This window comes from Chinchilla lanigera, unplaced genomic scaffold (genome assembly GCF_000276665.1).
Source record: "Chinchilla lanigera isolate Chin_1 unplaced genomic scaffold, ChiLan1.0 scaffold00002, whole genome shotgun sequence".
In the NCBI taxonomy this organism is placed as follows: Eukaryota; Metazoa; Chordata; class Mammalia; order Rodentia; family Chinchillidae; genus Chinchilla; species Chinchilla lanigera.
Window position 1 is genome coordinate 3,027,915 of NW_004955403.1, and position 22,906 is coordinate 3,050,820.

At 45.6% G+C, this 22,906-nt stretch overlaps 2 protein-coding genes across 3 annotated transcripts in view; one reads left to right on the forward strand and one right to left on the reverse strand.

The window, feature by feature from the left end:
- The window catches only part of Rftn2 (raftlin family member 2), a 47,842-nt gene extending 45,162 nt beyond the window's left edge, over nt 1–2,680 (forward strand). The window contains exons 9-10 of one of the 2 annotated variants that reach the window (XR_001233175.1): nt 1,506–2,097; nt 2,580–2,680. Coding sequence is in view for 1 of the 2 variants with exons in the window: in XM_005373263.2 (XP_005373320.1) it covers nt 1,506–1,763 (258 nt within the window). In the remaining variant the exon portion in view is untranslated. Of the gene's footprint in view, nt 1–1,505; nt 2,204–2,579 lie in introns of those variants that run through there. The other variant, XM_005373263.2, reaches the window with a different exon arrangement.
- Nucleotides 2,681–7,783: 5,103 nt separating this feature from the next.
- LOC102014308 (MOB-like protein phocein) lies at nt 7,784–22,643 on the reverse strand (the record flags this gene model as incomplete). The annotated part of the gene is given in 7 exon segments (XM_013512065.1): nt 7,784–9,933; nt 10,223–10,334; nt 11,795–11,874; nt 14,499–14,585; nt 14,775–14,817; nt 18,869–18,969; nt 22,581–22,643. Coding segments are annotated over 7 exon segments (618 nt in total), but the record flags the coding sequence as incomplete, so codon positions are not given.
- Nucleotides 22,644–22,906: the final 263 nt, after the last annotated feature.

A 22,906-nucleotide genomic window follows, 5' to 3' on the forward strand; every position in this document is an offset into this window, starting at 1 on the left:
CCCCAGCCCCCTCTGAAAGTGAACTGATAGGGCATGGTGGTGCACACCTGTAATCCCATGCTCACAGGGCTTGGGCAGCGGGATGGCTATGAGTTCGAGGCCAGCCTGCGCTACGTGTCAGGACCCCATCTCAAAAAACAAAACAAGACAAAACAAAAAGTGAATTAATATTAGTATGTTATTTTGAACAGTATCCAATAGTTATTAAAGTGTCTTTCCCAGGTATACTAAGTCAATACCTGTAATCTAGCTCAGGAAGCAGAGGCAGGAGGATCACAAGTTTAAAGCCAGCCTGGACAACTTAGTGACACTTTGTCTCAAAATAAAAATTAAAAAAGCTCAGTGACAGAGTGTTTGCCTAGCATGTGCAAGGCCCTGGGCTGAATCCCCAGGGCCCAAAACAATCCTTCCTGAGTGGGCGTTGGAGGGATTCATTCCCCAGTGCACCCGAGGCCCATGCTACGAGGACAGGGAGGGAGAGAGGCTGCCTCTTCTCAGACTCCCGTCCTTTCAGAGCTAATCCCAGCACTCTGGGAGGCTGAAGCAAGAAGATCACAAGTTTGAGCCCAGGCTGCGCAATTTAGTGACTTAGTGGGACCCTGTTTGAAAATTTAAAATATTAATAACAATGATAATAGTAATAATTTCAGCCCTTATATTTAGGAAAATGTAATCTTAGCTCCCAACTCATACACAAACAATCTTGGGTAAATGGACCCTTTGTAAACGGGAAAATTACTGTGCTTTCAAAATGCATCTTTTAAAAAATGAAAATAAAAAAAAACATGCATCTTTAGCCAGGTGTGGTGGCACACGCCTGTGATCCCGGCACTTGGAAGAGGATTGCCGCAAGTTCGAGACCAGCCTGGGCTACAAAGCAAGTTCAAGGCCAGCCTGCACTGCACAGTGAAACCCTGTCTCAAAAGAACCAAAACAAAAAAGCAAGAAAAACAACAACAAAAATGTATCTTTAATCTCGGGGCGGTTTTGTGTGCCGAGAGCACGTGGCCCTGCTGCGGCGTGTGGCGCGTATCAGCAGTGAGTGGCGTGCGGGGTGAGGGCGCTCAGGAGCCGATGTCCCCACAGGGCCTCCGGCCTCCCTCCTGAGCTCCAAGTCCCAGCTCGTGCCTGCGGCAACCCAGTCCCCTGGCAGAGGCCGAGGCCTGTCCAGCTGAGCTGCCCGGGGCACTGTCGGCTCTGCGTAAATGCCTGAGCAGATGCCTCAGCAGGTGGCCTGTGGGCACAGCGGGTTGTCACGGGGCCCGGCGGGGCCAGGCTGCTCGGCCGAGCAGGCCCGGCTGGATGCCCCGTGCCTGTGTTTCTGCTCTTGGTGCCCAGCGGACGCAGCGGGCACAGGGGGCTCCTGTCCCCTTGCTGGCTCCCCGATGCGACTGCACCCTTCCCGCCTCTGGGAGGGGCGCAGCGCAGTGCACAGCGAGGAGGCCGCTGCGGCCCTGTCCTCCGCGTTCCGACGGCCGTGTCTAACGCACTGTCCCATGTTGCAGAGCGAGGGCAGCCCGCGCGGGCGAGGCGAGGACCGGACCGCGGCCAGCAGCAGGAGCCCCGGCTTGGACACAGGTGCGAGGTCACCGCAGGAGGGCAGGTCCCCGGCCCTGGGTGGCCTCTCGTCCCTGTGCCCATCCCCGTTGCGGGAGGGCTGGGCCAAGGAGGGGAGCCCGGCCCAGGGCAGCAGTGCCCTCCGCGAGCTGGACGACGGGCAGTGCGACCCTGAGGACGGACTGATGCAGGTCACCTGCATGTGACCCCGGGACTCGGGAGAAGGCGGGAGCTCCCGGAGTCGGCCTCGCCGGCCCCAGTGCCACGTCCATGCCCGCGTCCTCCAGACTCGCCCTTCGCCTGGTCTGTGTAAGCCGGGCACCAGCTCCCAGGCAAGGAAAAGTTATCACGGTGTCTGCACATTTAGAGCCATGTTTACAACGTCGACTAACACCGCGGAGCAGACCCTTAGGCGGGGGCGCAGTGACCGGCTTCAGTTCTCACGAGCACAAAACGCGCTTTCCTCAAGCTGTTCAAAGGACTGAACATCCCAACCTGGCTCCTCCAGACAGCCTTTCACCCAGAGTGCTCAGGAAAGGGGTCCGTGGTAAACTAAAAGTTAATCAACCCCTCTTCTCCTCTGTGTCTATCTCTCTGTCATACACACACGGATGATTAGTGAAAGTAAACTATTCCCTGAACATAACAGCCTACGTTGTCTTTGATGGCGGCGTGTATGTGCAAAGCAAGCCCCTACTGGTTAAAGTAGTCTTTGAACCAAAATCTCTTCCATGTGCCTTGATTTTTAGGGTTATTGTGTGACCAACCCAATGTCGACGCACCGCACATCAGCGGTGCCAGCTCTGACGGCGCAGAGCCCGCAAGGCAGCGCCTGTACAGGGCACGTGTGTAAAGCACACGTGTGTAACGCACGCAGGAGTGAAGCACACTCATGTAAAGCACTATGTGGTGCACGCCCTACAGACATTTTCCAAAGGGCCGCGGGTGGAGCTCAGCACAAAGCCCTGGGCTGGAGCCGCAGTACCACAAACACCACACTGAGCCCAGTCTCTTACAAACAGGTAAAAGCTGTGATCAACAGAAAGACAGGCCAGGTGTGGTGGCGCACGCCTGTAATCCCAGCACTCGGGAGGCTGAGGCAGGAGAATCATCGTGAGTTCAAGACCACCCCGGGCTACAAAGTGAGCTCTAGGAAAGCCGGAACTGCATAGTGAGACCCTGTCTCAAAAAGACAAAAAACCAGAAAGACTTGATTTCCTCTTTTAAACTGTAAATACTGCAAAGAGGAAAGGATACCAACCCCAGTGGAAAGATGAGTCTTGTCATCTGCCTAGATGTGCATCCAGGCTCTCCTTGGACTTGCTAACTCCTAGCAACCCAGAGACCTGGAACTCCAGTCCTGGGAGGGAGGTCCCGGTCCACCGAGGGTGGTGACAGCGCCCTCCTGTGCCCGTCTGCAGATGCCCAGCCTTGCCCAGTCTGACAGGGATGAATTAACACCCTCCCTCCAATGTACGAAAGCTGCCTGGGACAGAGGGCCTCTTCATATGAACCACAACTGTTCCCTTATTATGTATTTTTTATTAGTGTTGACGTTGACATTGTAAGACTGTTTGAGGAATAAAATGTCGTTTGTTACTGGGCTGCTGTTTCATGCAACACAAATCCTCACGTACACGTGGTACGCATGTGACTGACACACATCGCATGTTACGGGTGTATGGTGTGGTCAGTCTGAGCCACTCTCAAGGGGACTTTGGGGTGAGATTAACAGGAGCAATTCCAGTCCTTCCAGAATAACACGGTACCTTTACAAGTTAAGGGAACTTAAGGACATTCTGTTCACTCTCATTCTGTGGAAATAGTTACCAGCGTTTGGGAAATTTTTTTCCCCTTGATTTTAGACAAACTTGAGTTATATTCAATTCTTCATTTTTGGTAGAAATTATCATTACTTCAGGAGTCCACAAAAATACCATGACACTTTGAAACAAAAGCGTAGACTCAGAAAAGATATTTTCCCAACGCTAACATCAACAGCAGCAGAGAATCCTTTATCATTCTGTTAGTACGGGGAGAACAGAGAAGGTTGTATTTCATTAAAGATCTCAGGAACATGTCTTGTGTGTGTGGTATCAGAGATTGAACCCCGAGCCTTGTGCTTGCTGAATGATAGCCTCATCCCTTTTTATTTTGAGAAAGGGTCTCAATAAGTTGCCCAAGATGGCCTTGAACTTGGTGATCTTCCTGCCTCAGCCTCCCATTTGAAGCTGGTGCTGTTCCCAGGACCAATCAGATGGGCCTTTTTTTTTTTTTTTTTTTTTTTTTTTTTTTGGTTTTTCTCCGGTACTGGGCAGATGGGCCTTTTAATCGTTCATTTGCATATGGGCACAACCAATCGAAAGACACTTTGGGCCTTTCATTTACATGTGACAGGAAGCCAAGCAAGCTTTTTGGAAGGTGGTTTCACCTGGCAGCACCAGTGAGTGCCTGAGAGAACACGGGCCCTATGCTTCATATGCATGAGATCATCCAGGGATTTTAGGGTGAAAGACCCATTTCTTGCATCACAAGCTGTGTAAGCCTTCCCCCGCTGGCTCTCACTCCGTACAGCACGCTTCTTCCCTACCTTGTCTGTGTCTTGTCCAATTCTGCTTGGGGCACGAGGGCCCCGGGGTCCCTGGGGACCCCACCCTGCGCACCACCTTCCCAGCGGGGCCACACACAGCCCTGAACCAGAGCGCCGTCCTGCTGCCTCGGCAGGGGGAGCCCTAGCTGCCCAGTTACAGCTTTTCCTGTGCACTTGTGCTTTCCATTTCTGCCATCAGTAAAGGCAAGGCCCCACGCTGGCTGTCAGCCCTTTTTACTTTTTGAGGCAAGGTCTAGCTAACCCTGTCAGCTGCCCAGGCAGTGCAGTGGGCCTTGAGTGCAAAGGGAGAGGGGCCGCGTGCTCATTGGCCACGGCGGAGCAGGGCTGCCACCAAGGTCCCCGCCCTTGCAGAGGGAAAGCCCAGGAAGGAACCGAGGCAGGAGTCTGGTGTCAGCACCGGTGAGTTGGGTCCACCTCCTCCAGGGATCCTGGAAATGCCTGGGCCGTGGGGCCTCCACTGAGGGGCTGCTGGGGCCAGCCAGACCGGCCTGGACACTGCAGGAACACAAGTGCAGTCTCCGGGCAGCAACTGTGGCCCCGCACATCGGCTGAGCCCCGAATTCCCCTGGCAGCACCCTCAGGGGTTCCCCATCCTCTGTCATCACGGGATGGGACCCTGGCTTTTAGCACCCACTGGGAGGTCGGTTGTGACCGGTGCTCGGGCCGCTGGAGACCCAGCCGGTCTGTCTGGGGCGGGGGTGGGGAGTGGCCGAGTGTCTTAAGTTGTCCAGGGCCCAGAGGACCAAGCAGTCTTCCTGCTCCTGTGAGGCCCTTTTTGGGGACTTCCTGCTCTCAATTCCACTCCTCCTCCACCCCGCGTCTCTGCCTCAGGTGCTTAGCCTCACCCTGCTACCCAGGCTGGGTTTGCTTAGCTTTGTCTGCGTCTCTAAGTCCTGAGGACAAAAGACAAGATGAGAACACCTCAGGCAGGGACATCAGTTCCTGTCCAAGTGCTGAATGTTCTCTCCTCCCTTGGGACCTGACAAATCCAGCAGAATCCAGCCCTCTCAATCCTATGATGAGGCCACCTCTTGGCTTGTAGTTCTGGTTTTTGAGACAGAGCCTTGGTATGTTGCCCAGGTCAGATTCAAACTCCTGGGCACACATGAACCTCCTGCCTCAGCCTCCCAAGAAGGTGGACTACAGATGCTCAATGCTGTGCCAGGCCCCAACTCACAGAACACAGCAAACCCTGGGAGGCGGGGTGTGATTCGGGAGAGGCGCTTTTACCAGGAGTGCACAAAGCCCTCATTTGAACCCATGCTGCTAAATAGTTAAAACTAAGCAAACAAGCCAGGGGCTATAGCACAGGCCTGTAATCTCAACACTCTGAGAGGCTGACAAGAGGATTGCCTTGGGCTACACACTGAGACCCGTCTTAACAAACCAAAACAAGGCCATGCATGGCGGTCTGTGCCTGGAATCCCAGCACTCGGGACACTGAGGCAGGAGGATTTCTGAGAGTTCATTGCCAGCCTGGCCTACATAGTGAGTTCAGGACCAACCTGAACTACATTGTGAGACCCCGTCTCAAAAAAGATAAAAATAAAAACCAAAACCGAAACAAAACCCCCCAAACAACCCTCCCGAAAGAATAAAAGGCAAAATACAAGCTTTTCAACAAACAGCGATGACAAAAATTGTACTTTAAAGAATGAATATAAATGTGCAAAGAATGAAACTGACCCATAGTTTACACCATACACAAAAGTCAACCCAAAATGGATTAAACCCAGGCACAGTGGCACATGCCTGTGATCCTAGCACTCAAGAGACTAAGGCAGGAAGATCCCTGTGAGGTCAAGTCTGCCTGGGTCACACAGAGTACAGAACCAGCACGAGCTACACAGCAGGACTGACTCAAAAAAATAAAACCACCACCACCCTGATTTCATTGGAAATAGAGGACTCCTCCTAGCACAGCGGTGTCACGTGAACGCTGGCACAGTGACCAGACACTTCCTAATAACCCACGGTCACGGGTGCGCATGCCAACTTTAGTGTGCGAGCTGCTGAAGCGAGCGCTGGGTGCACCTTCCAGGTGTCAATGCGTTTCACGCATACAGTCGGGTTAATACAGAAATGCATTGTTCTGCTTCATTATGTAATATTCCCATGCTGACAACAGCAGGAAAATCACACCAGAAAAGCCTGCGCCCTGCCTCTGTGGACGCCATCTACCCGCTGCTGCGCACGGCCACACTCTGGTTCCGTGGCACACCTGAAGTTAATCATGCAGATTCTTTCAGGAAACAGATTTAAGTGATCTGGCATTTCACACTGCTAAGTGTGTTGCACAAATTGCCCCGTACTGCTTCATTAACAGATACTTTAAAAAATGAAAACCAAGCCAGGAACGGTGGCACACAGCCGTAATTCGGCTACTCAGGGAGCTGAGGCAAGAGGATCCCAAGTGTGAGGCCAGCCTGGGCAACCTGGCAAACTTTGTCTCAAGATAAAATAAAAAGAGCTGAGGGGGTGCTGGGGATTTAGCTCAGCGGCACAGCACCTGCCTGGCAAGTGCAAGGTGATGAGTTTGATTCCCGGTACCGGAAAAAAAAAAAAGAAAACAGAGCTGAGGATGTAGCATGTGGTAGAGCAAATGCCTAGGAAGTACAAGGCCCTAAATTCAATTTCCAGGACTGCTAGAGAAAATTGGTTACTTTTACTAGAACATCTGCGTGGCATGGGAGAGCTGTACAAGACACTGTTAGCACATTAATGAAGTACTTTTTTTTTTTTTTTTTTGGTACCAGAAATTGAACTCAGGACCTTGCACTTGCCAGGCAGGCACTGTGCCACTGAGCTGTATCTCCATCCTCCAAAATTCTAGACATTTATTGTACGATATTTTGTAATGTCAACTGGATTTTTTTTTCTTTTTTGTCCTTTTCAGACGGGGTCTTGCTTTGCAGTTCAGGCTGGCTTTGAGCTCACTTTGTAGCCCAGGTTGGTCTCAAACTCGCATCGATCCTCCTGCCTCAGCCTCCTGAGTGCTGGAATTACACACGTGCACCACCACGCCTGGCTCTAATGAAGTACCTCTAGGCAGGCATGGTAGTGCACCCCCATAATCCCAGCACTCTGGGAGGCTGAGGCAATAAAATCACCTGTTCAAGGCCAGCCTGAGCTATTTAGCAAGACCTTGTTTCAAAATAAAAAGGCTGAGGATCAGTAATAAAGTACCCTATATTCCATCCTTAGTACAAGAAAAAAAAAAAAAAGAATGAAAAAATTTTTGAAACAAAGTATGTAAGGGGCTGGGGATTTAGCTCAGCAGCAAAGCGCCTGCCTGGCAAGCGCAAGGTCGTGAGTTCGGTTTCCGGTACCGGAGAAAAACCAAAAAAAAAAAACTAAGTATATAAAAATTAGAATGTAATTGCTGAAATGAAATTATAGTAAGTCCTGAAACAAACAAAAAAAAGTCACCATATAGACAATAGGGTAAAACAATCATGGAAAAGATGGTGTTTTTTTGAGGCAGGGTCTCACTATGCAGCGTAGGCTGGCCTTAAACCCTCTCAGGAGATCCTCCTAAGTGCTGGAATCACAGGCTGCACCACCATGCCGGGCAGTAAATGTGTTTATAAACATAACACAGTCCAAACAGTGTAATCACAGATTTCTAGTTTTATTCTCATGGTGAAGTGTTAAGTCATTAAGAATCTGAGAAACTTCTGGAAACGCAAATGTAATGCCTCAGGTCAGAAAAAAAGAAATGGACTGCCTTGGAGAAACTTAGCTACAGGGGCAGATGCACAGGATTTGAACTCAACTACTTTGGCAGGTGGCAGAAGGCGCGGTAGCCACAGTCTCTGTGGCAAAGGAACTCCTGCCATGCATGGCCCACCACAGGCCTGGCGTCTGGGCCCGTGCAGACTGCAGCCCACGGAGGCCTCCGAGCTGCCTCCCAGGCACCCGGGCTTTGGCCCAGCTCCCGTCACTGCTGGGAGCCAGCGCGGTGGGGACTCAGACCACGGGGCGTGTTCCTGCACAGTATTTTTATGGCCAATGTGAACACACAGTCCAGGGAAGATGGGTAAGGAAAGATCTCGTATTTATTTCCCCGTTAATACCCGGCTTTAGACGCAAACTGTGCTTCAGCACCTTGGCCAGCTCCCCAGTGCCCGCACATCCCTCAGTCAGGCACATCCGGGGCAAAAGGCGACAGGACACTCACCCTGGCAACGCCAGAGCTCCCTGAGGGACAGCAGGGCCCACCGCACACGCCCACAGAGCTCCTCAACCGGCAAGCAATCGGGATGGACGCACTTCGTCTTCGTGTCAATACAGCTTTAGAGTGGGAAGGAAGTACTCCTCGAGTTTGTTAGATCTGGTCAAGAGACAGCTTTGAATGTTTTCTTCACTACGTGTACAACTTTTTTACCCCATCTTCGTGCCTTCACAACTGGTTCGGCACTAAGACCTCTAGCGCGCTTCAGAAAAGCTTCGTTCATCCAGTAGATTTTTAGATTGTAAATCTCTACTTGAATTCTTCTCAAGACACTGAATTATAACAAGTCCAAAAAATATATGAGCATTCGCCAACACCACTGACACCTGCAAATTACTGTAAATAACCCCACACAGGAGCATAATTCAAGCATAGAACTTTGGGGGAAGGGACACAAAATAAATACTACAGTATTTCATCTCTACTTAATGCCACCTAGGGTTAGATGAAAAGATTAGTATTATAACAAGAAGACTCAACTACGGTAAGGCCTGTTTTCTACAGACTTAGAACAATTTCCCAAAACAAAGAGAAACAAGAGCCCATGTCGACACAACTTTCCTTTAGTGTTCTACAATTGCGAGGATGAGGTATCATCTGTAAGCAATTAATACAGTATAAATAGGAATAAGCTCCCCGTAAATGACAGCCTGGTGAGACTCTTCTGTCCCTGAAGAAGTCTGGGGAGGGGAGGACAGGAGAGGGCAGAGAGGGCAAAAGCACCCTGTACACGCCCATCTGTTACCGTCACGGCGTAGCAATCCACTGCTGTGAGAGGCACGTCCTTCCAAGTATGCTGGCCTAGAACACAGTTCATGGATCAGAGATGGGTGGCTTAAGTATCACTAATGCCTTGTCTGTATCGATATTCGGGTATACTTATAATCATATATGCATCTTAAAAACCATCCACAGAACTTTTAGAACACCTTTACCTCATTCTGGAAAAGTTAACAGTTAAGATGAACTACACACTACCAAACTTTCTAATGTCTCTAAGCTCGGGGAAAACCAAAGGATAACTTTACTACCACTTTAGTAAATGGCTTGTGCAAAATCTTGATTTCAATTCATCTTTTTTACAGATAGGTTTATTTGATGAGGATTGTGATCCAATGATTGTTTAGCAGCAATTTTACCAAACTGTAAATTCTTTTATTAACAGGCATTATAAACAGATAATACTAATCTTATTTAAAAACCATGAGTGCCACACCAGTGAATATACAGCTCAAGAATAACTTAAGTATTTCCCATTTAAAAGGTAACACACAGCATACAAACCCTACCCTAAACAAAGAAGCTGGACCATGGATACATGATTGATGTGTCTAAAATGATGTATGTACAGAACATAATTAAAGTTAATTACGTGAGCAGTACATTTCTCCCATTCCCTTCATGCTTCACTCTCCCCAGAAACTGAATTCTGAACTTCCTCTTCTAAAATTGGTACAATCAAGTTATCCTTGGACATCAAATTATATTTCATCACAAATTTAGTAAACCGATGACACAAAAATGTTTCATTCTGTAGAAAGAAAGAAAACGTATTACTTTATTATCCAAAATCTCACAAAAGCAGGACTCATAAGATAGGTTTTTGCTTTGTTTTGTTTTTTGGTCTTTTTGAGACAGGGTCTCACTATGTAGTTCAGGCTGGCCTTGAGCTCACTTTGTAGCCCAGGCTGGTCTCAAACTCGCAATGATCCTCCTGCCTCAGCCTCCCGAGTGCTGGGATTACAGGTGTGCGCCACCACGCCCGGCTGGTTTTGTCATTCTGATAGGAAGCATCAGGATACTTAGTGAAACATACTTACTTCATATTCATCAAATATCTGCCGGTGATGAAAATAAGCATGTGAAAATATTCTGTAAATCCTACGACATACGGATCCTAGTTTTGCTACAGATGATTCTTTTATGCTAACCCTAAAAATAGAAAAAAAATCGGATTCATACAGCCGGACAGAATTGTAGGAACCATACAGTTCAATCCTCCCAGGAGACAAGCGTAGATATCAGCACAGAGAGAAAGTGAGTGACTGGTTCCAAATCTGCAGTCTGCTCCTCACATCCCACCCTATACCCCAGCTGGCGCCCTCTCCTCCACACAAGCCTCAAGAATTCAGTAGTGCAGGGCTCTGGGGCCCTGCTAAGGTTCAATGCAGATAAAGTGAACCTCCGACAACTCAAAACTTATTAAAACACACGTTTTAACACTAATACTATACTAGTGACGATTACAATTGCTAACAGGAATTTTTATTCTAAAGAACTGGATTAGGCCGGGCATGGTGGCACACGCCTATAATCCCAGCACTCGGAAGGCTGAGACAAGAGGATCATTTTGGGTCTGAGACCAGCCTGGGCTACAAAGTGAGTTCAAGGCCAGCCTGAACTGCATAGGGAGACCCCGTCTCAAAAAGACAAAAAAGAATTGGATTTTCTTTGGTTTTTGAGAAATCAAAATATCTGCATAGCTATGATAGTCTTTTTAAAAGTACATACATGTATGATATGGAAGCAAAATCAGTACTTTTTTAAACATTTTATATAAGCTTACTGGAATAATCTCACTGGGGGAAAGAATCTCCAAATCCATCCTTCGGTTACAAGTGTCTTAACAGGTCTGGCGTTGTGGCATATACCTGTAATCCTAGCACTCAGGAGGCTGAGGCAGGAGGATTGCCATGAGTTCGAGGCCAGTGTGGGCTACATAAGTGAACTCAAGACCAGCCTGGATTACACAGCGAGACCCCGTCTCAAACTCCCCACAAAACAAGTGTCTTAACAGAATTAAAGAGCAGTAACAAATCTCACCAAAAATACAGTATGTGCACAACTTCTTCCCAGATCTTAAAAATCTGTAGATGAGAATAAGGAATCTTGACCCCCCAAAAAAGGAACCTTGTAAGGTGTGGTGGCACACACATGTATTCCAGGGTTCAGAGGCTGAGGCAGGAGGATCTCTGGGAGTTTGAGTCCAGCCTCGTCTACACAGTGAGTCCAAAGCCACACTGGACTACACAGCAAGGCTCTATCTCAAACAAACAAACACAAAACAAAGGAATCCTCCAAAGACAAGCAGTTCCGCTCAGGAGTCTGCTTTTCCAGAAGCCTGGGAGAGGGAGGCAGAAGCAGAGGAACCCAGCACACAACTAGCTGTGGCCCTGCGGGTCACACAGCAGCAGCAGCGGCCTCCAAGAAGTGTTCTAACCCTATCCTGCTGCTTAGCCGTAAACTTATCACACAAATCCAGTCACTGGAACAAGTCAAGTATTTCACAGCTTCAAACAAACAAACAAATAAACACAATTAATTTTGGGCTGAAGATACCCATTTTTAAATTAAGCCCAGAAAATGTACCAGCATGTTTAGGAGCTGCTTACCTGCTGGGAAAGTATTTGTTGCTGTTGAGCAGGCAGGCAGCGCCGTCCAGTGTGTGTCTGGTGTAGTCGATGGCGGGGCACTAGGAGGGAGGACACCGCGTGTCAGCCGAGGCTGTCTGGTAGACGGCACACGGTGCCGTGCAGGTCCGAGGCCCCAGGGACCCGTGCCTACAGGACAGCTCCGCACAACTCGGTGACGACAAAATACAGTGCTGCATCAGGAAGCAGAGCTTCACGACATTAAAACCTCTAGAAGCTACATTAGCCAGCCGCCCCGTTTCATTCCCATCTCGAAACCCGGGAGAAAACGACCTTCAGAACAGGAAAAGCCCTCCTTATCCGGCCCAATCTCCTGACCACACAGAAGCTGCTTTGCGCAGCAAGAGCGACTCCCTCGGGATGTCTGTCAGGCCCCATGGCTCCCTGCTGGCACAGTGGCCTGAGAGGTGAGAAGACACCTTTCGGGACTGCTGGGTTTGCACTTCTGCAGCAACCCCGTCCACATCACAGTGCGGGAGAGCCCACCCCCCACTCCTGACGCACTCCCAGAGCTGGGCCCATGACACTGCAGTGCCAACTCTCCACTAGCCCTAACGCTACCGGCTGGCCCATCCTTCGTGACACTGATGAGGAACGCAGATGTGAGAACAACTCTACTGATAACAGGGTCAAGCACCACATCTCCAGTGTAAGCGAGATTTACCAGCTGCTAGCAAAATGAAATGGGCCTATGTGACTCAAGTTTCCCAATAGCGCTCGCCATCTGCTAGACTAAGTCACAGTGAACCAAGGAAGCTGCTCAGTGGATCTCCAGATAAAGACCTCTACCCACCCGTAAATCTAGGAATACACACACAGTGTCAGTGCCTGAAGGAAGCTGCTCTGCCAGTAAGCACCACTTGCTCACACAGGTACCCCATACTGCTTACTTTGCAGAATTTATTCTCTTTATTACCCCAGGCCCTTCCCTGCCTGGAATTTTATTCTTTTTCAAAAGAAAGAATATCAAATACTGATTTTGCAACTAAGGCCACTTGTCTTCAAATCTTAAAGGCCTGTCAGTATAATGATATCTAAAGATCTATCCTGCAAGATAACTGGCCCTGCCTGATATCTTTAATTAGTGTCAAGTAAAAAGAAATTACTACAGACTTCAAAAGAATGCACCCCATAGGAAATGCAACACACAGTTTAAATAAACCAATCAGAGCTGGGCGTGGTGGTGCATACCTGTAATCCTAGCACTCAGGAGGCTGAGGCAGGAGGATCATTGCGAGTTCGAGGCCAACCTGGGATACAAAGTGAGCTCAAGGCCAGCCTGAACTGCACAGTGAGACCCTGTCTCAAAAAGACAAAAATAGCCAGGCATGGTGGCACACGCCTGTAATCCCAGCACTTGGGAAGCTGAGGCAGGAGGATCATTGTGAGTTTAAGACCAGCGTGGGCTACAAAGTGAGCTCAAGGCCAGCCTGACTTGCAGTCTGAGATCCTGTCTCAAAAAGACAAAAACAAAAAAGAAAGAAATAAATAAACAAACCATAAAGAGCCTTGTGAAACAACTAAGGAAACGTGACTACATACTGAGTATTAGATGACATAAAGTATAAAGGTTTTAAAAATACAATACACAACTGCTACTCTACTTAGGGAATCCAAGGCAGAAGGATTGAGCGTTCAAGGCCAGCCAGGGCAACTCAGCAAGGCCATATCTCAAAACTAAAACTAAAAACAACAAAACTTAAAAGGGCTGGGGAAATAGTCCTTTAGCTGAGGAGGGATAGGGAGAGCTTAGCATTCCTTGACTCTTAACCCCTAGCTGAAAAAAAGAAAAAACGAAAAGCAAACTAAACCACAAACTGCTACTGCCAACTAAATGAAAAAAACAGTGCAAACATTAATAATCTAAAAAGTAACATTCCTGCTCACAGACTAGGCATTAATGAGTAAGCAACAGTTCTTGCAATTGAAACAAATCAAGATTTAACAGACTCTAAACAGGTGCACCCGAACCATTACTCAGTGGGTATCAGCACAACAGGAGTGATGTCATTTTGTGACAGCTAGTAAATCACGAAGTGAGTTCTAGTGCATGCAACTCCCAAATTAGGAAAAATTACATTAATCATCAGACATTTTTAACTTGGAGTGATGGCACACGAATGTAACCCCAGCACTTGAGAGGCTGAGGCAGGAGGATTGCCTTGAGCTCCAGGCCAGCCTGAATCGCACAATAGAGACCCTGTCTCCAAAAAAAAGGTAAGAAATCCTTAAACAGAACTGTGAAAAGAACATTCAACCAAATGGTAAAATAAAAAGTGAATTAAAAACTCTACTAAAGCCAGGCATGGTGGCACACATCTATAATCCCAGCACTTAGGAAGCTGAGGCAGAAGGATTGCTGTGAGTTTAAAGCCAGCATGGGCTACAAAGTGAGTTCAAAGCCAGCCTGAAATGCATAGTGAAACCCTGTCTCAAAAAGAGCAAAAGAAAAAAAAACCTCTAGTAAAATGTGCTGGGCCTGGTGGCACACACCTGTATTCCCACCACTCAGGAGGCTGAGGCAGGAGGAGCTCTGTGAGTTCAAGGTCAACCTGAGCTACAAAGTAAGACCCTCTCAAAAAACAAAAACAAACTCTAAAACCAATGTTCTGGAGAGACTGAGTTATGACAGTTCTAACCATCATTCTAGTCCATGAATCCTCACCTCTTTTGGAGTTTTATGAGCAGCACAAAGAAAAATCCACTGTTCAGTTGCTGTCATCTGAGTGCAAGTATCTGGATGGCATTCACTCTGTTAAAAATAATTGCATTTCTTAGTATGTAAGATAGTAATGGAGAAGTTCATCATTAAGTTACTACATTTCCTGTAAATTACAAGGAAATGATCAGATAATATGGGTAAGTCTCTAAAAGCACAGCAAGTTCCAGAAATGGAGAGAAAAATATCACATCTTCCATGATAGCTTAGACAAAGTATTACCTGAAGTTTAACAGCAAGTCCATTTAGCTCAAGGCAGAACTGCCTGAAATGCAAACACATAAATGAAAAGTCAGCATTATTCAGCACAGTTTGCTTTGAGGTAGTGTCTCACTGTGGGGCCAGCCCAGCCCAGACGCACCTACAGCTGTCCAGGCCTCAGCCTTCAGATAGCTGAGACACAGGCATACCCAGCTCACGGCTACTTTTTTGTCAAAAGACTTACAGGTTAAAATACAAGAAACAATAACCCAAAGCGTATTCCACGCCGAAGTCCAGGAAGGTGATCACTTTCTTACATAAGAAATTGGTCTAAATTTTCTTGGAAATACTCACCAAGATGTTTAGGAAGTATGTATTTTTTGGCTAAGTCATTCGTCTAAGAACCCACTGCATGAAATAATCAGAACTGAACATAGATGTGTTACAAACACGTTCACACGAACTATATGAGAACATTTTTGAGATATGCTGATTAAATGGAGGGTAGTAAAATGCTGGTACATACATAAACATACAAAGGATAAACACCTATAGGTAGTAGGATTCCAGCTATATAAACAGACATGAGGAAAGACTAGACTTTCATCAAATGTTTTACACTTACATGTATTTTGAGAGTTTTGTTCTAACTACCAAACAAAACACCCCTTAAAAGCGTCAGGGCTCCGTGAGTAGCTCAGTAGTAGAATGCTTGCTTGCCTAGCCTGCATGAGGCCATGGGTTCAAGCCCCAGCATCACAAAAATTTTTAAAAATAAAAAAACTCCAAACATTACCAAATATATAATGTAGAGAATCTATAATCCTTCATAATTCCACCACCTTCTACCAAAACAAAGATAACTACAATGTACATGCCAATTTTTTTATGTACACATTAAAATTTGTAGGGATAAAAATCACATACCTTTCTAACGCACTTTTGCTACTTAATAGATCTTGGCAATTTTTTCAAGATATACTTTCCTTCTAAAACTGACAGCCAGGCGCGGTGGTGCAAGCCTATAATCCCAGAACTCAGGATGAGGCTGGAGAGTTACCACGAGCTCAAGGCCAGCCTGGACTACATATTGAGACCCTGCCTCAAAAAAAAAACTAAAAAGTAAACTAATTTTTAAAAAAACTGACAAATTGGGAATTATGAGGCCTATACAACAACTAAAAGAGTAAATGCTCGATCAATTTTTTTTAGTGACTGGAGAAAGGGGGAAATGCTAAGACACTGAAGCCATCAGTTTTACCAGACATCTGAAATGAGAAGACAATCCTCCGTGTCATAAAAGTAACTGGTTTTACTACTGTCACACCGTGGAGCCAGCCAACTATGGACTAAAAAGATGAGCTACAATGAACCTCTCCTTCTTAAAAAAAAAAAAAAAAGCAATGTGTTCCCTCCAGGAATGTTACCTAGTAAGATTTAATACACTGTAAAAAATAGATAATTACAAGTATTTCCCCAACAAAAAAATGAAAACACTTTGGTCCCCCAAAATGCAAAGCTAAACCCTACATAATTAAAAGATGAAAGAAAGGTCCAAATGGGGGAAGAAATATATATGAAACTAATTTGGTAAAAGAAAACCATACTTACTTATTTGCATATTTATTTTAGGCACATTGTAGTTGCTTGTAACTATATTTCCTTTCTAAATGTTTAATGATGCTACTATTAGAACACAAAAATAGGGGCTGGGGATTTAGCTCAGTGGCAAAAGCGCCTGCCTCGAAAGCGCAAGGTCGTGAGTTCGGTTCCCGGTACCGGAGAAAAACCAAAACCAAAAAAAAAAAAAAAAAAAAAAAGAACACAAAAATAACGCTATTTCTGATTTACCCATCCCCCTGTACTGCTCACTATCAAAAGGTTTCACGGTTCATGTTTCTGAGACTTTTCCACTATGTGGTAATAAAGCCTCATGGTGTCTACAGGCAAGAACATGACAGCAGCTGAACTGACCTTGGGAAAGACCAGTCTGCACAGAACACAAACCTGACAGCTCCAGTTACCCCAGCCCAGGGCTAACCACACAGCTATGCAGGTGAGGAGACCAACCAGGGCTGAAATTCAGGCTCACATGGCAGCAACAAGCACACGTGCTAGAGTAGGACTGTGTCCCCTCAAAGCAGGGGCACCCCCCGGACCCACAGGGCTCAGTGTGGGTGGGCACGAGACCTGTGGGAAGATACCATCCTACTCTAGTCACAGTCACTGCCTGGCATTCACCCCACCAGCACACAGATGGCTTCCACATGGCAGCGGCAGCACGCACAAGGGAAGACTCAAAGACTACCCTGTAAACTTTTTGGTCCACAAGACAAAGACAAAAGAATGCACATGTGCTATTAATACGTGAATCGAAAACCTCCCAAAAGTGGTCAACAGAGAAAATAACAAAAATAAAAATAGCAGCAGGACAAATAGAACAAAGTTTCTATAAAATTTTGTAAGTTCTATATAAGGTACACCACAGGTTAAATACGGAAGAAAAGGTTTCCTTAGGTTTGAAACAAAAACCTATACACTAACATCAGACATCACTTGTCAGGAAATATATTCACAGTGAAAAACACAAGCTCAGTGGAGGCCGGGAAAAGAGCAGGTGCGAGCCCCTAGGTTCAATCCCTGCCAAAAAAAAAAAGCTTAAATTCATGAGCAGCCTGGGCAATATAGCAAGACTCCATCTTAAAAAAAAAAGTAGGGGAATGGCACACACTTTAATCCTAGCTATGAGGCAGGGCAGGCTGAGGCAGGAGGAGCACATGCACATATTCATTCTGGGCTGGCCAGGACAACTTAGTGAGATCCTGTCTTAAAATAAAAAATAGAAGAGGAGACATAACTCAGCAGTAGAGGAATCTTGGTTCAATCTCCAGTACTGTAAAACAAACAAGCAAATAATAAAAACCACACTGGTTTGCAACATCAACACAAAAGGTAACTATCTGAGCCTGATTAAAATAAAGGAAAAGATCCAGTATGATAAGAAAATGTTCCATAAGGTTATAAAAAAATGGGAAAATATCTATAAACTCATACTTTTAATAGATCTGGCTGTGGATGGTGGCACAAGTTTACAGTCCCAGATACTTAGAAGGCTGAGGTAGAAGGACTGCTTGAACCCAGAGGAGTTGAAGGTCAAAGAGCAACACAGTAAGACCCTGTCTCAAAAACGGAACAAACTGCAGCTGTACAAATCACGAGGCCCTAGGTCTGACCCCCAAAATCCTCGCCCCCCACCACACACACACCCAATACTCCACCCTTCTAAGAGACTGGCAAAGTGTATCAAGTCTCAGCGCCCTAAAGCAACTGTTCCAAGACCTGACGTCCTCGTACTATCTGAACCAGCACTCGGTGAGGAAGTTTAAAGCAAGAAAAAAGTGCCTTAGGGGGAGGTGGAGGAGCTCATCACCACAAGTGCAGCTTTGTTTATTCAGGCAGTCACACTTCTGCCAGGCACCTACAGCTCTCCTCAGAAGGAAGGAGTCCTTGAGCACACACTGCCTCTCCATGCTGACTCTGCATCCCAGCTCAGCACCCTGGGAAGCGGCAGTGACGCAGAGAAACACCTGCTAACCTCAGGAGCGCTACTTGTGAAGGTAACTCTACCCTCTCACTGGTCAGCAATTGCCCATTCAAAGATACAATGGAAGGCAGAAAAGCTCCCTACTCTACCTTTGCAATTAATCTCTATGTACTAAAAGGAGGCTTGGAAGCTTCCAGCAGTTCCTCAGTAATCCTTCATACACCAGGCATAGAGTAAGAAGACCTAAAGGCGACCTTACATAAAGAAAGCAAGTCTCTCACAGTGGAAAAATGAACTTAACACATTTGTAGTTAAACGAACCAATGAAGGGAAATCATTTGAAAATTCACAAATGTACCAACATGCATAGGCAGCTCTGAAACCACTTTGCAAAAAAAGAGGATTTTGCAGTGTCACAAAGTAAAAACCACAATGAGCAAGAGGAGACAAAATCAAAGCATCAGACTCTGGTTTATGATCTGCACCTCCACAGTTCCCATTCACCACTATCACGAGCAGGCACCCGGCTAGCAGGCTGTCCTTACCGTGTCCACGTGTCACAAGGGCCTACCTTAGGTGCTCATACTTCCACACACCTTCGTCTTGGCCTTCAGGCGGCTCAAGGATTCTGTCGATATTAGAGCAATCCGCCCTTATGTTCTGTTGGATATACTATCAACAAAGAGGTTCTTAAGGTTAAAACATTTTGCTACAGAATACAGGGCATATTAGAATACACAACTTTTGAACATATAACTGCTTCCTATGGTTCAACTTTTGGGTTACACACTAAGAAGAAAACCAAATTTAGAAATGTAAGTATCTCAGAAAAAAGGAAGTAATCCTGACTTATTCTCCACTTCAGCATCACTGGAGATAGAGTATTTACCAGGATTGGAACTGGGATAAAACTTGCAAACCATCATAAAATCCCAGCACTCTGGGAGGCTGAAGCAGGAGGGTCATAAATTCAAGCCCTGACCAGATGATTTGGCAACTTAGCAAGACCTTATCTCAACATTTTTTTTACAAAGGTTACGGGCATAGCTCAGTGTGAAGGCCCTGAGTTCAATCCCCAGTACCAGAAAATAAATACATACATAAATAAAAGCAAACCATAATCTTCAAGAGCCTAAGATATAGACAATGTAAATGTAACTGTACACACTACACAATGACATTTGCATGAAATGCCAGGAACAAGAAACCTACAGAAATGGACAACAGACTAGGAGATGCTTAGGGCTGAGGAGAGAGGAAGACAGGAAAATGCTACCAAGGACATAATTCAGGTGGATGAAAGTTCTAAATAAGAGTGTAGTGATGGTTTTACAACTGAGTAAAAAACCATTGAGTTTTACATTTCTAAATGGTTATTTTTATCATACACTAATCATACCCAATAAAAGTTGTTTTTAAAAATGACAAGCAAAAAAACTAAGTTGAAAAAGGCAGCAAGGGATGGGTAGAGATAAGCAGAAAGCACTTGCCTCACATCCGTGAGGCACTGGGTTCAATTGTCAGCAGAGGTCATGGGAGTGGGGTCACTTTTGACCAAAAGCAATTAACATAAAACTTTAAATTTCATATCTCTTTACTGTTTCATCTATTCTACAACTCCGACTTCCTGAAATCTGGATAGGTTAGAGATTTAAAGTCCTGCTTATAAAAGGTTAACTATTAAGTCTTTCTTCAGTGTGTATTTTCCCAATTTTGGACCACTGTCCTTCAATATGATTACTCACTTAACAAATACTTTGGCGGGAACTGGAGTACTGGGGATTGAGCCCAGGGGTTCCAGCACGCTAGACAAGCTATCACTGAGATATAGCCTTTTCTATTTTTCTGAAGCAAGGTCTCACTAAATTGCCCAGGCTGGCCTTGAACTTATGATCCTCCTGCCTCACCCTCCCAAGTAGCTGGAATCAGAAGTGTGTGCTACTGCGGGCCTACAGTAGCTTGGACAGACTTGACATAGCTTGTAGTCCCAGTTAGCTGGGAGGCTGAAGCAGGACTGCTTGAGCCCAAGTGCTCAAAGCCAACTTGGGCAACACAAGGAGACACCATCCCAAAATAAATAATTAATGCATGTCAAAGGCTGGAGGTGTAGTTTAGAGCATGCGCTTAGTGAGTCTCCCCAGCACTGCGGAAGGGAGGGGAAGGAGCGGGGAGGGTGAGAAACACTGAGTTAGCTTCTAGTGGCCAAAGCCAGGTCTGACCAGTCTGGGCAAAGTAAATCAAAACCCTTGCAGAAAAGTCATCATTCCAGATGCCCTGAAGAGCACACCCCATCAACATACACACTTTGTGTTTTTGTGTGCCAGTTAAAAAGACGTTTAAACATCTGGGAGGTAGTGAAAGTGGGCCTCACACATGCTGGGCAACCGCTCTACCGCACAACTACATCTCCAGTTCCTAGCATACCTGAATTTGTCATCTTTTTATTAACTCTTTAAGCCAATCTTCCAAGTAACTATGAGTACTATTATTTGGTGGTTTTTTTATTTTTTATTTTTTGTCTTTTTGAGACAAGGTCTCGATATGCAGTTCAGGCTGGCCTTGAGCTCACTTTGTAGCCCAGGCTGGTCTCGAACTTCCAACAATCCCCCTGCCTCAGCTTCAGAAGTGCTGAGATTACAGGCATGCGCCACCACTCCTGGCTGTTACTTATTTAAAAACTCCAAATTTTACTTGAAATGACAGAGCTACCACTGTTTACCTTTAACTCAACACAGTAAGAACATGGCAGTGCCTGAGAATCATCTCAGGGCTTTGGATTCCCTCCTATTACTGGAGCCCACCTCCTGAGAATCACTGACCCTGGAGTAACCCATGGCTCCAGCAGCCTGAGGGAGACAGCTCAGTTCTCACAGACCAGATGTGATATAAAAGTACGGTGAAGGCTGGAGCTTTTTATGGGTGTGTGTGTGTGTGTGTGTGTGTTACAGTAAAAGACGAATTCCGTTTACGCCCCAGAACACTCCCTCTAACACACTGATCCTACCATTTTTATCACTTTCTGCAGGAGTTCTGGTGTCCTCTTTCCTAGGTGTCTTTAGTTTTTCTTTCATGACTGCCTCGATGTCCTGAATGGATTCAAAACGTCTCCTTTCATGCTCATTTTAACTTTGAAGAACAGCCAGGAGGCAAAGGGTGCTACATTCAGTGGATAAGGTGGACGAGGACCCATGGCCTTGGTTTTACGAGTCTGCCTTTCTGTTGGATGGGGCTTAGGAGCAGCATTCACTGTATTTTTTAATCACACCTTATAAAGACACTCACAAAAGAAGACTTCCTGAACTGCCTCAGAAAGTGGCAAGAACCACCATGGGATTAGTGTGGCTGAAGTGAGTGGCAGTGTCTTGAGGGAGATTAATGGCAGTGTGTCTTTTACTGTAATACATTCTTCTAAAAAATTACACAAACACCATAGATTGGATCAGCCCTTATATACTGGAAGAGGATTTAAAAAACTAATAATGATAATAACAAAAATAGTAACAACTAAAAAATGCAAATCTTTGAAACATGTTATTAGGGGTTTTAGTCACCAAATAACCATGCTATTTCTTCGATTTCATTATCTCCTACTCTAATTTATCTCTCAATTAGTTATGAGTAGCTGGGTGTGGTGGCCCATGCCTGTAATCCCAGCACTTGGGAGGCTGAGGCAGGACTGTTACAAGTTCAAGACCAGCCTGGTCACAAATGCCTACCTGGCAAGCTCAAGGTCCTGAGTTCAATTCCAAGTACCAAAAAAAAAAACAAAAAAAAAAAAAGAAAGATCAAATTGGGTACCGTAATTTGGTAACTAATAACAGATATTAAAATGTACTAGGTCTGGGGCCAGGGATATAGCTCAGCAGTACAATCATCTGCCTGGCAAGCACAAGATCCTGAATTCAATTCCTGGTACCCCCCAAAAAAGTACTAGGTCTGATTATAGTTTAATACACCACAGTAAAACAAATGTAAGTCAGGCATGGTGGCACAAGCCTGTAATCCCAGCACTCAGGAGGCTGAGGCAGGAGGATCGTTTGAGTTTGAGACCAGTCTGGGCTACAAAGTGAGCTCATGGCCAGCCTGAACTGCATAGTGAGACCTTGTCTCAAAAAGACAAAAAATACATACATACATACCTACATACATAAAAACAAGTTTAAATAGGTATTGCATTAACAGTGGAATATGGTTTCTACTAAAAAATATAAGAATGCTTAACTATATTAAGTGGTAAAATGCTTAGGTTGTTGGAATGTTAAAAAAAAAACTATTTTTATTACCTGCTGAACAGCAAGGGTACTGTCCATTTCATCAAAGGATTCATCAGGCCAATTATAGAAATCCTATAAAAATAAATACATTGTTAAAGTACAAAGTTACAAAGTTACAATGCAGTAACATTAACCTCAGTCCTTAATAAAGATCCCAAGTTCATACCAGACAGGAAGAAAACAGCCTTTAAAATATGATTATCAGTGAAATAAATAATTTCAGATGTTTTTAAATGTACATCAAGATTTTAAAGTACATTATTACCATTTTTTCAACCATAAATCCCTCAAAAACGGTTCTTATTAGCCTGTTACTTAACTAGGGAGATAAGTCA